General features: G+C 33.2%; 1 protein-coding gene and 1 long non-coding RNA gene across 11 annotated transcripts in view; one reads left to right on the top strand and one right to left on the bottom strand.

The window, feature by feature from the left end:
• LOC145241346 (tubby protein homolog) overlaps window positions 1-17,578 on the top strand; it is a 480,960-nt gene that overhangs the window by 448,335 nt on the left and 15,047 nt on the right. For all 10 annotated transcript variants that reach the window (XM_080104210.1, XM_080104207.1, XM_080104202.1 and 7 more), the window contains 3 exons: window positions 1,166-1,264; window positions 11,186-11,273; window positions 15,330-15,413. In XM_080104210.1, the coding sequence (XP_079960336.1) occupies window positions 1,166-1,264; window positions 11,186-11,273; window positions 15,330-15,413 (271 nt within the window). The remainder of the gene's footprint in view (window positions 1-1,165; window positions 1,265-11,185; window positions 11,274-15,329; window positions 15,414-17,578) is intronic.
• LOC145241347 (uncharacterized) overlaps window positions 4,499-17,578 on the bottom strand; it is a 29,566-nt gene continuing 16,486 nt past the window's right edge. The window contains exon 2 of the long non-coding RNA XR_013862539.1: window positions 4,499-5,221. This is a non-coding gene — a long non-coding RNA (uncharacterized LOC145241347). The remainder of the gene's footprint in view (window positions 5,222-17,578) is intronic.

Raw genomic sequence — 17,578 nt, 5'->3', positions numbered from 1 at the left:
CTTCCTGTCCTTTCTGCGCTTCTCTGCAGCAACTTTTCGGTTATTTTCATATTTGTAGGCACCATCATGAACAGCAGCCTGCCACTTGGCTCTATCTAAAGCTGTCTTCTCCCATGATGACAAATCAACATTGAAGACCTTCAGTGATGCCTTCAGGGCCTTTCCATAGATTGACAGGAAAAGATACCAGACACAGAAGCCCTCACTCGTGCTGGACTCCCAAGCATCCCACTATCCTGATGAAGGTTCAGCTTCGCTGGGCTGATCATGTAGTCTGCATGCTAGACTACAGACTGCCCAAGAAGCTTCTGTTTGCTGAGCTTCAACATGGCAGCCAGAGAAAACGATTTATATATATATATACAGACACACACTAGCAAGAAGATCGGACATTGCCAGAGATTGACTGATGATCAACGAATGTTTCATACTCTCATATTTTTGTTGTCATCAAAATCGGTGAAATCACCCATTTTTCAATCATATTAATTGGTTGCCTGCTCTGGTTGAGGGCCCCATCACTGGGAGGAAGCTGCACGACACAGACTTATTCTACATTGCACTGTAGAGAACCTACTGTTGATTTTATAAACTTATGGTTATATATAATGGCATGAATTAAAGTTTAAAATGCAAAAGTCAAGTATCCTGGTTCAATTATGCTCTAAACAGAAACATTAATTTCAAATACATTTCTGCCATACCAAATAACCTATATTGATTTTATATGCCAAGACTTTCGGCTTGTGTAGTAATAAAATTTCTCAAATGCACTTGGGATATTAGGCTGTGTAAGGTGTTAACTTTGGTCAAAATCGCCTGCTGCTTTTTCCATTGGATTATTTCGAATATCGATTATCGATACTTATTGAAGACATTCTGATACAGAACCTTTCTAAGAACACTACCAGATACATAAAGTACATTTGTATAAAATTTCATAAAAATCAATCCAGTTGTGTCAGGGTCTATTAGGAACAAACTCACGCAAAGTTCCTTTTATATAATAGTAGAAGATAGATAAAAGATTTATCACAAATAAAATTTATTATTTCTTTTAATTTTGTCTTTTAATAAACTTTTAAATTTGATTCTAAATTTCCTTTTCTCCCGGAAGAAAGAAATTAAAACTGTTTTTATATGTTTTGTTTTTTTTCTAATTCAGGATACAAATGTTCTTGGATTCAAAGGTCCCCGAAAGATGACCGTAATCATTCCTGGGATGAACTTGAGCCACGACAGAGTTGAAGTGATTCCTCGTGATGTAAGTCATTTCTAAGCAATTTTTCACAGACCAAAACTGATCGTTTATCAGAAATCTCAGAAGCTGAACCTTTTATTCTAATTAACTCACTCTCCGAACCTGAAGCGGCAGATTATTTTTGGTGAAAATGTTTCATTTTCAATCAAATTTTTTTTTATAAATTTAGAAGTGAAATCTCTTGAATGGAAACTGACAAAAAAAAAAAAAAGTTCTGTTACTCTTTTGCTACTAAAGGTATAAAATTCTAAAAGCAACTTAAGTGTGTGTGTGGGGGGGGTGAGAATAATGCAGCAAATTGGGAAAACCATGAAACATTGTTTTATCAGTTCATTTCGTACAGTTAATATTTGCACAAGATATATCATACCTCTACCCTCACTCCATATTTAAAAAAAAAAAAAAAAAAAGACATATCTTGAGAAATTTTCTATAATAGATTAAAAGATCATTTACAGAATTTTTTTTTTTTTTTTTACATAGGCATCACCAATCACCATTTATCAAGGCCTAGAGGCCACTCGAGGATAAGTGTTAATGAGTGTACATTAGTCAATGTAATCATTATTGGTGTAAATTTGGTAAATTGGATTACTTAAGGGAACGGCTCATAAAGAACTTGTTTACGTTGGATTTGAAGACAACTATATTGTAGTCAGCTGGAAAGTAGGTAAATGGAAGAGAGTTCCACAGGCGTGCGGTTCTAAGAAAGAAGCTTTGTTCTTGGAATCTATGTTTAGGTTTAGGCACAGATAAAGAGTGGAGGGAAATTACTGATAGTGGGTTCAGCTAGACGATTGTTTCTTGCGAAATTTTGGCAAGGAGGGACCATAGATTGGAGCTCAGACGAACACTTGGCATGAAAACAACGATAAAGCAGAGATAGGCTTGCAACGTCTCTTCTGTGAGAAAGAGGTTACAGGGAAGAGAAAAGGCTAGGCTACAAAGTCTATTTTGAACTCTGTCAAGACAGGATAAGTTCTTTCTAGCAGCAATTAAAAATTTGCTTTTAACAAGTTTTCACAACGGTAATGCTCGATACCTCCATTCAGTCTCAAAAGACAATGGCTATCCCCTGTAAGGGTAGTTGCGCATGTAATTGTGAGGTAAGGGTGTGCAATCTTCAACCACACCTCTCCTGAATCAATACTGTTTGAGGCCAGTGGTAAGAAGTGCTAAACTGAAAACAATTTAGAGATAAGTGGAGAACACATACAGCTCCTGGAATTCCTAAATGGTCGCCGATTTTAGTTGCTTCATTTTGGTTATGCAACTTATATATGCTGTATAAAATATGTAAGTTCTCACAACATAAACAGTAAATGATGACACAATTTTACATGCTTTTTTCTTAGTTTATAATCTGTGATTTTGTAGGAGTCGTCATTGGTTTAAGGGGAATAACTCCATTTTACTGAAAGTTAAGGACACTGAAATTACTCAATTGTATTATGTTTTACTATAGACAACAAACCGAAAAGTGACCAAGAAACAAACATATAACAAATAAATGTTATCAAAGGCAAGAAAATCTATTCTTCTATCTACCTGGATAAGATTTCGGTGTTTTAACTTGTATACAAGTGTTTATTAAGTTTGAAACACAAGTGGTGCCGAGCACTTAAGTTAAAACAGCTGCAAAGATGGCAGAGATTGGAGTTTGGAGAATCATTCAAATGTCAAAAATGAAGCAAAATACTGATAGAAATTCATCCTATAAATGTTGTGGTAATGTTTTTTTATTAAAAATTAATTGTTAAGGTTTTTAACTTAAAAAACAAAAAACAAAGGAGGAAAATATTACAAAAGAAAAGGAAACTACGGTTACTTTCTTTTTTTAATATAACAAAAATTTGACGATAGTTGCAGAGGAATTGTAATTTTTATTAAACAAAACTGCAAAGACGTTTTCTGTTTTGCATGAAACAATTTTTGTACATTAAGAATTCAAGTCAGTTATTGCTCCCCACCCTCATACCTTGGGCCAAATGAATATTCAAAAATTCACATACAAAACTTCTTTTTTTTAATCTACCGCACACATTCTTACAATAAAGACAATATTTCTGTTATTAAAGTGATTTTTAAAAAAAAAGAATTTTTTTTAATAAAATCGCTGCAGCTATTTTTTCTTTTAATTTTTTTTTTAAATAAAATGTTTTCTTTAATAAGAATTGCAATTCCTTTGCAAATATCGCCACATTTTCCTTCTATTCTGTAATGTTAAATATTATATAAGTATTTATTTAGAATTTAACATTCATTTTTGTCTCGCTTTTTTTATTCATTAGCAAATTATTTCTTTGAATAGGATTTTGAAAATTAAATTAAAAGTTATCATTTGGTCATTAAATTATCAATCGAACGAAACAGTTATCAAACTATAAATAATTCTGTTACGGTAAAATTGTTCTAATATCTATTTATAAAATCATTGGATCAATAACTTTCTATCTTTTAATACACAGGGATTTGCTAATGATTTTAAAGCTAGAATGACTTTCTATTCTATAATTTAAAAGCTTCCAAATTCCTTTCATATCTCGAACGGTCTAGGTACCTGGATAGCATCTCCCCACATGTAACACAATGTAACTTTAATATAAATCAATATTATCATTATAATTTTTATACAAATAAACTAGTAATAATGTTTTCAATTTTTTTCAGCATACAAAAATGCTAGACTAAAATCACGTTTACATTTTTGCCGCCTTAAAACAAGATTCCTATTTATTCGTCATTTCTAATGGTTGACATACCCATGTTTAATAAATCTCTAGCAAATATTAGCTAAGGGTCAGATTTGAATGAAATTTTTCATACTTATTTAAAACTAGCCTGGGTGCCCGGTGTTGCCCGGGTGGTGTGTGTGTTGAGAAAAAATAAAGTGGTAATAGGCAGGCGAACCTATATCACGAAGGAGGAAAAGAATATGAAAAAAAAAGGACATCTTTGCTGTTGCGTCCATCACCAAACCAGAAGTGACAAAGGTTTAAATCAAGGCTAGTCAATCGAAAAGAGGGGATGACTTTCGAAAATATTGGCGAAAACAAGCGACTCTTCCTTGTAGAAATTAATGTTTTTAGCCAATTTTTAGATATTTGCCATCTGAAGGGTTGAGCTTCAAAACGATACTGACCTTGTCAAAATCCGTCGCCTCTGCCGAAAGTTTTAGGCAGACATACATACATACATTTAAACAGACAGGTGAGATTTATATTATAGACTAGGTGTTTGGAGGTGTAAAAGAAAAAGTTTTGATAGGTAGATAGGTTTGAACCCGAACCTTTGAGGTTAATAGGCTGATGACTTACCACCACACTATGCTGGCAGCCACACCATGCACTTAGGAGAGTGCAGGGGCTTGGTGGCTACTTCATTGGGTCTGGAGGACCCCCATAAGACATTTGTCTTGGAGTTCGCCTTTCCATCAAGATGGAAGTGGGCTTCATCTGAGGTCCAAAGGAGGTTAAGGAAACTTGGTGTCTCCTCGAGCATCTTGACTGCCATAGCCCTCTTCTGCTTCTTGTCTGAGGCTGTAAGGGTCTGCAGCGTCTGTATTCTGTATGGGTAAGCCCTAATATCGTTCATTAGCACTCTCCTGCAAGTCTCACGGGACTGACTTCGCTTACGCACAGAGCATTTCAAACTCTGCTGGAGAGACTCTCTCACTCTTTCTACCAGCTCGGCTGTTCACTTCTTGGGACGTCCCGAGTGGCTTGGATGGTTCTCTCTGGCAGTGTTGAGGTTCTCCACGGTCCCATACTTCTCGAAGTGGTCCACCCAGTTCTGAATTCTGCTTTTGGATGGAGCCTTTTCACATTCGAACTGACACATGAAACTGTCCTGGGTTTTCTTAAATGAGCCTGTCTTGTAGTAAAATTTAACACAGTGTATTCTTTGTCCCAGCTTCCACCGGGGTCTTGGTGTACTCACGGTCGTTGATTCTGCCATGTCCTGTAAAATAAGGGCAATCGGTGAATAAATAATGGAGATATCACATAAAGTAATCTTTGTTATGATTTTGTTAGGTTTAAAGATTTACACAGTTTAATGATTAATAATATTATAAACATTTTTATATTAAATATCAAATACGGTTTTGTACGAATGTTCATTTGGTTACCTACCGGCTTCCATACTTTTGTTTGATAAAAGGAGACAAACAAATATGAGAGCCGTCTATAAAATGTTTAATATTTGTGCAATAATATTTTTAAATCGGTTTTAATTTGTCGATAAAATAGCTGGCAAGAATCATGTTTATCTTAAAACTTAATATTTAAAAAAGAAATTTAAACACAGCTAATTAAAAATTTATGTTGTAACGGAACATTTTGAAATAATGAAATTTTAATCGTTTTAATCTTTTAAAAATTAATTAATTTTTAGGAAGTTTCTTTTTCTTTGTAATTCAACTGATTATAGTATATATTAATTAAAAAAAAAAACGCTATTTAAAAAAAATTTATATCATTTTTTTTTAATCGCAATTTCAAGGTAATTTTTTGTTCAATACGTGTATTTGAATTTAAAAAATAAATATTTCTTACTTATTGAACTCTTATTTTTTATAATAAATAGAAATTCCGATAGATTTAAATATATTTTGTTCAAATTTCGAAAAAATAAATGGAGGGGGGGGGGCACTTAAAAAATATTTCCCCTCGTATATTTTACGGAAACTGCATTTTATATGTAATTTCATTCTAAAATGGATAAGTATCGAAAATTTCACGAAAATTTGACCATTAGTTGATTCTTGCTAGATTTATTAAACACGGGTATGTTTTCATCAGAATTTTTGTAGGAATTTTTGACACCCCTAACACGAAACTGCGAATAAAATATAAAAAAACTTGTAATTTCTCTTTTAAAAGTGGGTTGTTTATTTTCTTTATGGATTATACTTCCAAAATAAACTATTAAAGTTGTTTTGAAAGTAATAGAAATATTTTTTTTTTATTTTTGAAAAAAACAGTAATGAATTTTACGAACTCAATATTTTTCAATTGTTAAACTTTAAAAATCTATCAATTTTTCTATTGATTCTATTTTTACGATATTTTCAGGGTCAATGTGAAATTTTATGCTCTTTCCAATAAACCGAATAGAATATTTTAGACAAACATTTTTTTTTTTAAATTCACGCCCCCTCCCCCATTTTCAAGTGTCTATTAAAAAGTAAATAATTAATTTACTCACCAAAGTTTTATATATCACAAATTGAAGAGAAAAGGTCAATAAATAATATATTCAAATTTAAAACAAAAAAGTAGTGTTTTTTAGAAATTTACCTGTAAAGTCCGAAGTTTAAAACCTTTTTAAATAAAAAACACGTTTTTTTTTCTGTTTTTTTTTTTTTTTAATGAAACCTTAGTCCTTGCTCCTTTAATAATAATAATAAAAAAAAAAAAAATAGGACTTGAATTACATTTTTCGATGGGGTTATAAGCTTGGAAAGACGGGGTGGAATTATTCACTATTTTTCACGATATTTCTGACACACCTATGTTTTCACGTTCGGAATGCTTACTACATCTCTAAGCGGCAATTATGTAAACACGATTTTCGTCTCACAATTTCATTATTTTCGTACGATGAAAAAAATATTTTTTAATTATTACTAGTTGCTTTTGCCCTTCTTTTAAATGGTACAAAAGTTATGTTGATTATATTAATTTATAATAAAGTTACAGCGTTTTACATATGGGGGGGGGTAATTCTGTGGTGACTTTTGGAGGTGCCTAATGGCATTTGAAGGTTTAAGGGAGATAACTCGTCTAAGAAAAATAGGTAAGGGAGGTAACTTTGTATAAAATCTCGCAGTGAAAAAAATCAAACTGAATAATGTAGGCACCGCCAAAATTGGGGGGGGGCAGGTCAGTACTTTTTGACGGACCGTCTTTTTAAAAATCTACCAAAAATCAGGTAATTATCCGATCAATACGAAATTTTCAGCGATTATTAGGAGAAGAATGCACTTTATAACAGTGTACTTATTTTTCATAAACGATATTTATATATATATATTTTTTTTGCTTACAAACCCCCCCCCCCCTTGTTTTGAAGTGGGAACAAATATGCTTAAAATAATCATCTGAAACTGAACAAAACATATTGTGTTGTTGTAAGGGACAGAATTATAGATTAAAAAAAAAAAAAAAAAATTGTTTGCATACCTTATTTTGACGTCTGAATATCAGAACTTTTCGATTGTGTTTAATTATCCCGCTTTTGAGTTTTGAAGTGTGAAATTCGGTGAATATGTTAAGTAAAATAATTAATTTAAGTTAAGCAAAACAAAAAAAAAAATTTTTAATATTTATACGAAAAAAGCCATTTAAAAATTTTTGATAAATAAATTAACAATTTCTTTTTAGCGAGCCGAATAATGCATGACCATTATTAAACAGGGCATGCTTTGAATAATTGATATAAAAAAAAAAATTCGATAAATGTTGTGCCCTTTGTGTTAAAAATAGCATCATTTTTTTCGATCCCGTTTGAAAACGTTTGCCGCCTTTCGACTACGGTGGACCAAACGCGCTGAAATAATTTTTTTTTTATTCTGCTTTAAATTGCCCCCCCCCCATTTTGGGGAGTCTGGCCCCCACACACATATACATTAAAAACCAAACTCATACAAATGGTCACCCATCTGGTACTGGTCAGCCTCAGCTTTATAATACATTGAAATTTTCGTCACTGAAAAATAAGTTTTTTTGGCCTGTTTGGTCTTCAATAGTTTTCTTCTTATAATCCGCAAACGTAAACAGAGTCGATCTCGACTCTACATGAACGCGAAATATCTGGTTACCTATATGAATAAGTGGAATTATTTGAAATTCAGGTACTTATCCTATAATATTTTTGCATATTCTCTTAGAAAATCATCCTAAATCTTAGTTAGACAATAAATAAATAAATTAATTATTTCAAAAACCTTTTTTTTTTTTAAATATTTAAGTACGTTTTTTGTGCAAGACAAAAAATGTCAATTGTTAACTTTTTGGGAAAATTTAACATTTAAAATTTAATTAAAAATAGTAGAAAAAGTTTTACATTATTCTGTTTTCTATATGATAAAATTCAGGGTTTTATCTTTCTGGAAAAAAAAAGTTACTCAGAAATAATGGATTTTAATAAATGTAATTTAGTTTTAAAAAACAACAACAACTTGATTTTGCGGCCATTTTTGGCGGTGCCTAGAATAATGTCTAGGTTTTTGTTTGTTGAAAATTGAAAAAAATTATAAATTCAATTATATATTATTATTATAATTATTATTACTATTACTATAATTATTTTTTAATACCTACAGACACTTTCGAGAATCAGTCCTGGATATGACCTAAAACTATATACGATGGTGAGGCCTCAGCTTACGGGCCTTGGGAAGTGTGGAGCCACCCTTAAATTGCCATTGCTCCCAGGTCCACTCTGACCCGGAGTGGTAGTACCTGTTAGGGTCCCAACTATGTGTTGAATAGAATCCGACTTAAAAAAACAAATATATTCCATTAAAAAATCTTTCCTCAAAATCACTAGATTCGGCATTAAATAACCCGAAAAAAATTTTTTCGAACGTTCTCCACTAAATTTTACAAAATAATAAATTTGATCGATTGGCAGAATCGATCAAATTTATTATTTACCAGTCTAGAATGGAATGAAGGACATAAATGGATAGTAACATTTCATGCTACTAAGACAAAACTCCTTTCTTTTAACAAGTGTAAAGGATCTTTCCAGCTACCAATTGCCATGAATAATTACACTGCAGCTGAGATTTAATCATTCAAACTCTTCGGCTTAACATTCACAGGTGACGCTTCTGCTTTAGAGGAGGATTATCTAAGGGGGATAAAATTCATTTAATAATAAAAAAAAAAAGAAGAAGCGTTGCTGAAACAGTTTACAAAAATATAACACATTAATTAACAAACTTTAACAAAAACGAATACACAAATTTTTACATGCAAATGTACAAAAACAAACATACAAGCTAACAAAGTAAAACTGAAAGAATGTTAAGTAATAAAATAATCAAACGTTTTTAATTAAATAATTAAACGTTTTTAATTAAATAAGTAAACTTATTAATGAACATATATGAAACCAAAAATAAATAAAAAGAAACAATGTCAAAAGCACAAAAAATAAATGAACTTGTGTAAATAAAAAAAATTATATCACATATTGATCCCTTATCACAAGAATTATGCGGTAGAATACTTCTCCCTTTTCCACCAAAGCAACTCCATGAAATGAAGGTGGAACATCTCAGTCTTGGTCTCAACAATGTCCAGATATGTTTTTTGGCATGAGACCAAAAAAAACAAAGGAGATCAGCATGTGATATAATTTTATTTATTTTTTTTATTAATTTTCATAAATTGTTCTGGCAATGCGTTTTTTTTTTTTTTTTTTAAAGTTAATTGTAGTTATCTCCCTTAGATAATCCCCCTCTAAAACAGAAGCGCCTCACAGGCAACATGAATTGGTATGGCAACTTAATCGCGAGGTAATTCTGATTAAGTAAATGACTATAATTGCTGACACTCCTTTTTTTTCATAAACAAGAAAATTTTGACATGGACTTATGAACTCCAGAGTATTTTCAGCCAATGGAAATCTTTCCAAACCTCAAAAAGTAACACCTATATGTGAATGTAGTAAGCCAATGCGAACTTAGAAATTCCTATAAGATCTGGTCAAGAAAGTCAATTTGAGATAGACTTTTAGTTATATATGACAACGAAAGGAAGGTCTCATTTTAGCATTTAATAAACAACTTTATTTGTCATCTTCGTTAGCAGCATGTACACGAGAGAAACAGGTTAGTAGCTGGATGTGTTCTAATTTGTGTAAAGATAGTATAAATATTATACCGACTCGTTGACAGAGGGAATAGTTCAGATTACACTTGTTGTAGTCAGTAATAGTCAGGATAAAGAATAAGACAGTTCCGCGATGTAGATAAGCCGGTAAATAGAAAAAGAAAAGGAAAGGTATTCAGTGTGTTTACATGTCGTAACGGATAGTAGTAGTTTGCGTATAATCTATGTATCAACACGAGTAGTTCTGTAGTTTGTAAGGAAAGTTTGTGCGTGTACCATGTGTTGTGGAGAAAGGATTAAAGAGTCCCATAGTATGAGAAAGAAGGTCGGGTGTTGGCTTGTCTTACTCATGTTAGCTGGGGGCCTAGGCCCTCGGCAATATGTGCTGTCAGCCAGAGCAGGGAGAAAGAGGAGCATTGCTAGTTTCAAGTTTTATATGCCCGGTCACGTGACTGCGGGCTGGCTTGTGGTTGGACACGCCAGGAAGATAGCGGATTTAAATTTCGAGCCGCAAGATTTCGCCTTTGCCAGTTATTGTGGCAATTTCATCTGCTACAGACGTGACAGTCAAACAAACAATAAACAGAACCAAAGAATGTGTTCTTTATGAACTACCTTGTGCCCCAACACCACCTCAGGGTAGCAAGGCGAAAGAACCCAATGACTAACACAGTCAGCCTTTCATCACTTGCACACATCTATACATCCACTAACAATAACAAAGGTAAACCCACACACATACACAATACCACACTGTCCAATATGCCATGAACATATTGACAACTTTATATATGTACAGATTATTTTGAATGTTTTGTTTTTATTGAAAACTAATACTAAGCAGATATCCCCCCCCAATATCATTTCAAAAGATGGTACTACATTATTTTAAAACAATGTTTTCTTTCTTCCTATTTGAAGAGGCTTTTGCAGCAACAAATTTAATCTTTTTTTTTTTTTTTTTTTTTTTTTTTTTTTTTCAATTATTCTCTATTTCTGGTGTTGTCTGGTTTGAATCAATGAAAAAAATTAGAATAAATAAAATTTAATTTCTTGTATACCCATTTTTAATCTTCAGGATCATGATGGCCTCATAGAACGTTGGAAACGAAAAAATATGGATAATATGTTAGAGTTACACAACAAGACACCTGTTTGGAATGAAGGTAAGAGAAAACAACCCTTTGTATTTTTGTGCTCAATTTAGTGCAGAGAGGATGAGCAAGTGATGTGATTATTACTCATTTAACAGGTGATGTAGGATTAGTCTATGCCAGATGTGGGCAACCGTTGGCTTGCATCCCAAAACGGGCATACCAGCTATTTTATTTATTTATTTTTTTTGCACAAAAATGAAAAAACTAAAAAAAAAAAAAAAAAAAAATTTTTAAATCAACATTTATCAAGTATCTGACAAAAAAAAAAAAATCGAGAAAATAGTCCCAACTATTTTTATTATCATTTTTAAGGAATTAAAAATTTGTAAAAAAGGATTGTAACATACTGAAAGAAAAAAAACATGAAAAATTTAGTTTGATCCATAAATTCTGAAGCTACATTGCCCAGTACATGTTGTTTTGAGTAAAGGTAGTACAACATTGTTGCAGGAATTGCATTTGTCAAGGTCATCCATAAAACTGAAATCTGACTTTTTAGTTTTTAACATTTTTTGATCTTAGTCTTAAAGTTTTGGCAGTTTTGAGAATTGATTTCATTCAAATTCTACTAAGATCCTTGTTAACCTTTTACCACAACAATTTTTTTATGCAATAAATAAATTTATTTAATCATAAAACCCACGCGTGACAGAAGTCAGCATGCAACTAATGCATGAACAAACTCCTTATTTACTTGTTGAACGATGTATAGACTTGTACCTTGAAGACAAGCTATAAGAGTAAAAAATATTGTTTTTTTGTTTTTTTTTGAAAGGTGACTTGAAAGTACAATTTGGCCGTAAAGGGTTAATGGGTTACATTATAAAAATTCTTGGGTTACATATGATATGGTTCAAAAATATAAAAGCTCGATGTAGTAATAGTATAAAATATACTTATGGCAAGAAAGCTACACTGAAAAAGGTTGTCAGTTTGAGCACAATTCCGTTCTACACTCCTCTGGCCTTCCATCTGAAGGTCTCTGCATTTTTTTAATTAGAAGCTGCTCCTCTCAACGTGGCAAAACCAATGTAGCCGACTGATTATCAGAAGTTCAAGACTTGGTAAATTCAGCTGCAACAGTAAGGTACCAGGTATGCTGACATGCTGATAGCTGGAAGCTTGCTTCTATCGTATCAGTGTTCAACAACTCTGGTGAAAGAACTAACCAACTTAATTAGCACCCCATCAGTCTCCTCCCGCTCTTCACTAAAATTTTTGAATCATTAATCAATCTAGTAAGTAAGAGTCGTTACTTTTAAACTTTATTTCTAATAAGCAGTATGGACTTTGACAATCCTGTACTACTGTGGATATCCTTGTCTTGTTTTTTTTTTATTTTTCCATTTTCACCCCAAACAAGGCACAGTGCCACTTTGATGCAGGGGGCTACTATCTGAGACATAAATTGCAGGAATACTATTTAGGGAGTTGAGCAGCAAGATGTCTGTTCACGTTACACTTAAACTTCTGCATGTCAGTACAGTTGGGGAAGTAGGAACCTGGAAGGGAATTCCAAAGTCTAGCAGTTCTGCGAAGAAATTATTAGAGTAGAAGGCTTTCTTACATCTAGGGATCTCTTCTGTGTAGGGGCGGGATTTGCTGTTTGTCAAGTTTGTTGGGGGGGAAATTACATCGAGGGGGTATGAGTGCTTGTAGTTTGTCAGAGAATCCACCATTAAAATACTTGTAAAACAGACAGAGGAATGCAATATTTCGGTGATGGGGCAGAGGTTGAAGCTTAGATAACAGTTCAGGACCTATCAGGTTGGCGACTCTTTTGAACCCTGTCCAGGAGTGAGAGACTATTAGCCTGACAGTTATCTCTGAATGCATATACCATACGTTGGATAAGGCAGATGAAGTTAGGGCAGTAGCACGTAATATATTTGACGAAGTTTGGTAGAATGCTGTCTTCATGAAAATCGATTTGTATGGTATTACTAGTGGAGAGGGTGGGGAAGGCGGGTCCAGCCTTGCCAGGTCATAAAATATGTTTAAATATATTTTAATTCATGCAGATTTCGTATTTATTATTACAGAGCCAATTCTCTATTGAATATTAAATATATAGTTCTAACAGTTCAGTCCGGCTTTGCTCGGGCTCTATGTACTGTTTGTAACTTTATGTGCATACGTACGTATATATATATATTAAAAGATTTGACTCATGTACAGGTAACCTACATCTAAAATTTCAAGTGTTTAGACCCAAAATTGGCAGAGGAATTTTGTAAAGTCTGAAAACGTCAACTCTTTCAACTTTGACCTCTTGGCAGCTAAATTTTCGCCCTAAAACTGATTAAAAAGCTTGCAGCATGTCTAAATACCCTTTATGTAAAATGTCTAATGTTTAGACCCAAAATTGGCTGAATAGTTGGCTAGAGACCGGAAAGGTAAAATCTTGTGAACTTTGACCCTTTGACAGCCAAATTTTCGGCCAGAAACCGATTAAAAAGCTTGCCCTATGTCTGAATACACTTTATGTAAAATTTCAAATGTTTAGACTAAAAATTGGCCGCGAGGTCAAATTTTTTTTTAACTTTGACCCCTTAACATTTATTGTTTAGGGCTCAAATCAAGTTAAAAAGTTTGACCCATGTCATACATCTAAAATTTCAAGTGTTTAGACCCAAAATTGGTGGAGGAGTTTGGTAGAGTTTTCAAAGGTCAAATCGTTGAACTTTGACCCCTTGACAGCCAAATTTCTGGCCAAAACCCAATTAAAAAGATTTTCTCAAATCTCAATACCACTTATGTCAAATCTTGAGCCTGTAGACTGAAAATTGACAGTAATCTGGTAGGGAAATGTACACACACAGACAATTTCACTTTTATAGATTGATAATGGTATAGACATCATGCCTGAAAGTGGACCAAGGAATTGAATCTTTTGCTGATCAGGATCTGAGTGCATTCTTTAAGCACCAGCTGAAGATCAAAATTAGATGTGATAGAAAACTATTACCTTCCTCAGAGCTTGAAAGACGGTGGATAAGAGTTGCAATTTTGTGTGTGAGAAGAGGAGTCAAGTACAAGTATGTGTTCCCTGCCTAAGCATGGAGCACACAGTTCAAGGTTCTGTCGGACCCCAGCCCTTTGGGTTAGTTTTTAAGCTTCTAGACTTATCTAGTAGAGTAAATGAGCTCCCCCCTCCCTGGTAAAGGAAACCCTCCAAGATTTTCACTCCCCACTTTTATTTCTTTTCATCCTTGGCCTTAATCCCCAATGTGTACGCATCTTAGGACTCTACCCACTCCCAATTCCCCATTCCTCTTTCTTTTCACCCACACTTAGATCCCACTCCTCCTTAGAGATAGACCTGCTGGTGTATTATTTAAAAAAAAAAAAAAAAAAGATGGGGAGGGCCTTATTAACTAATTTTTGTTGTTTCTTGTTTATTCCACGTTCCCTCGCCAATGAAATGTTATTACTGTAAATAATTCAATAAAACTTTTTCAAATTTGGGTTTATCTTAAGTAGGGCAGCCTTTGGAGTGAATGTGGTACTGTGGTGACAGATATTTCTAGTTAAGAGTAGTATAGATAATTTTGAGTATTTGAAACCAAGGATGACCAATGACACCTTTTGGACAGCCTTGTGCCTAATTTGTTCATTATGTATTTTCAAAGTTAAAAAAAATAAATAAATAAATTAAAAAAAACAATAGTTCAGTGTAAACTATTATCATAGTAAGAAATTATGATTGTTTGAACATATTTTGCTAAATTAAGTAAACAATTTTTAGCACTTCTTCGTTATGAATTTTAAGTAAAACTGATAGCTGATTGTATCTACTTAATTGTTATGTCACAGTAATGAGCATATCCAAAAATTAAAAAAAACGATAAGTTAGAAATTACTGCGACATGTCAATTAAGTAAATAGCATCGGTTTTACTTGAAATTCAATATTTCTGTTTTCGAATTTTGCTCTAATAACAAAGAAGCGCTCATTTTTTTTTTTTTTTTTTTCTGGCTATTCTGGAGCGATAAGCTCATGTTATATTTCAACTTAACAATTAGTGAAATTGATTGAATTGTTTTTTTTTTTTCTTTATTACAGAAACCCAGTCGTATGTTTTGAATTTTCATGGACGAGTGACTCAAGCATCAGTGAAAAATTTTCAGATAGTTCACGATAATGACAGTAAGAGAAACATTGACTTTACTCTTTTTCTTTGCTTTCGTGTTTAAAAGTTGACCACAAAAACAAAATCATTTTTCACTCACTTTTTCTCATAATAAGATTATTGCATTATTTTTCAAATTTTCATCTATTTGTTTTTATCACTAAATTTGAATCTACTCAACATGAAGCATTAATGAGATCAAGTTCAAACAATCCCTATAATCATTTACTATAATAATAATTAAATATCTACAGACACTAGTGTTTCATCCTTTCGAGAATCATCAGTGCAGGGTGTCACGATTAACACCAGTGGATAGATTTGAACCCGGCAACAGAAACCATCTCTGGCTTCATTAGCACATTAGCAAGGAACTTATCCATTTGGCTACCGTTAACTGCAAGAAATATTGTTGAAATTTAAATATTTTTTTTTTTAAATGCTTTTTAACATCGATCAGAATGATCTAACCATTATATGATAATATGCGCATAAGAGCTAAATTGACCGACTTTATATTTCAACTGAAAGTACTCAATGATAAGAAACCAGTTTCTTAAAGGAGCTGACATAATTATTTACTATAATAAATAAATAATATATACACACACACACAGGTTGTATCGATTTGATTTCCTAGATGTAAATTCAATGAAATTTGCGTGATTATTAAAGAGTGCTCAATGCAGGACAGAGCTGTTATTTAGTCTGTTTATTATGCAAACATTATTGGTTACATATGTGCGTACATGTTTCAGAACACTTCATCAGACCAAAAAAGAAGGGATATTGAAACGGGTGTCAAGATTACATTCGTTTTTATAAGATATTTGGGTGCGATTTACATTTCAGGGAAGGTTGAGGTGTAACCAATAAGTTTGCATAATAAATAGACATATATATATATATATATATATATATATATATATATATACCTAGTATTATTATAAAAATATACTTATGACACGTAGGCTGCACAAACGTTTGTGTTTTATTCATGGGAGAAATCATCAGGCTAATTGCAATTATATATTTGATTGAATCGGACAATTGTTCTCATGTTGAGTGTTATCTGCACAATGTTTCTTTTTTCTTTCTTATCTCATATCAGTCACTAGATAATAATATTAACAAATTTTTAAAACTTTCTAAAGTAAATGTTTTTGAAAAAAGGATCCCTTCTTCGTGTTAAAAAAATAATTTCACTTACAATGGATACGTTTGTTGAGCAAAACATTAAAAATAATAATGATAATAATAATTACAGTTTGCTGTTGATGGAATAAAATGTCTGAGTAAGAGAAAGAAAAAAGTTTTTCTCATATTTAATTTGGGAGAAAAATAAATTGGAATAATGTGGTTTGGGATAAACTTATACATACTAGGGCATGATGTTGTCAGTTGATTGATCACATTGAGTCTCTCTGATCTCCCATCTAACCAGAATAGGGGCTGAAATGGAAAAATGGCTCAGCTTATGGCATTATGAGTCACCACTCTTTTTTTTTTTTTAGGGGGGGGGGGGGTTACTCCTCTGCATGGAGTTGGTGAATTTGTGACCCCACTGGCAGGGCAAATATACAGGGTGGAACGATAAAATTGTCACCATACAAAAGACGACATGATTCCATTTTCGTTTGATGAAAACCAGTTTTGTTTTTTGTTGCAGACCATCATACTTGTGTACGAATTCCAAGAGCAATACGAGCCTTCTATCATGTCTGAAAGTGACACAATGTTCCACAAGCAGGATTGGAGATGCGCCACTGTACAACTCATGCTCTCTACTGATCCAAGTTATGACAACAGGACCATTGCCAGCACCCTCAAAATGCATCATTGGATTGCCATGGATAATAGGGATGTGTCCAGAGTGATGAAAACAAAGTTTCCGGCCACGGTTATGGTCTTTGGTGTGATTTCAAGTTCAAAGTCGGCTTGAAAGTCAACAGCAAAGTGTACCTGGATGTGCTGATCTCCTGATGCAATCAGGTGGCCACTTGCAGACCCTAGGTGTGGCAGCGGGACTCGGCGCCGGCCCACAAGTCCAAAGAGACCCAGGCTTGGCTTCAGAAGGACTGCTACAACTTTGTACCTTTCTCTCACTTACTCCCCTCCTCCCCTGAAATTAACCTGCTGGACTACTTTGTTTGGTCATACATTGAGAACATCACCAACATGA

This window comes from Euprymna scolopes, chromosome 20 (genome assembly GCF_053919585.1).
Source record: "Euprymna scolopes isolate OS-2025 chromosome 20, ASM5391958v1, whole genome shotgun sequence".
In the NCBI taxonomy this organism is placed as follows: domain Eukaryota; kingdom Metazoa; phylum Mollusca; class Cephalopoda; order Sepiida; family Sepiolidae; genus Euprymna; species Euprymna scolopes.
This window is presented reverse-complemented; position numbering and strand designations above follow the sequence as displayed.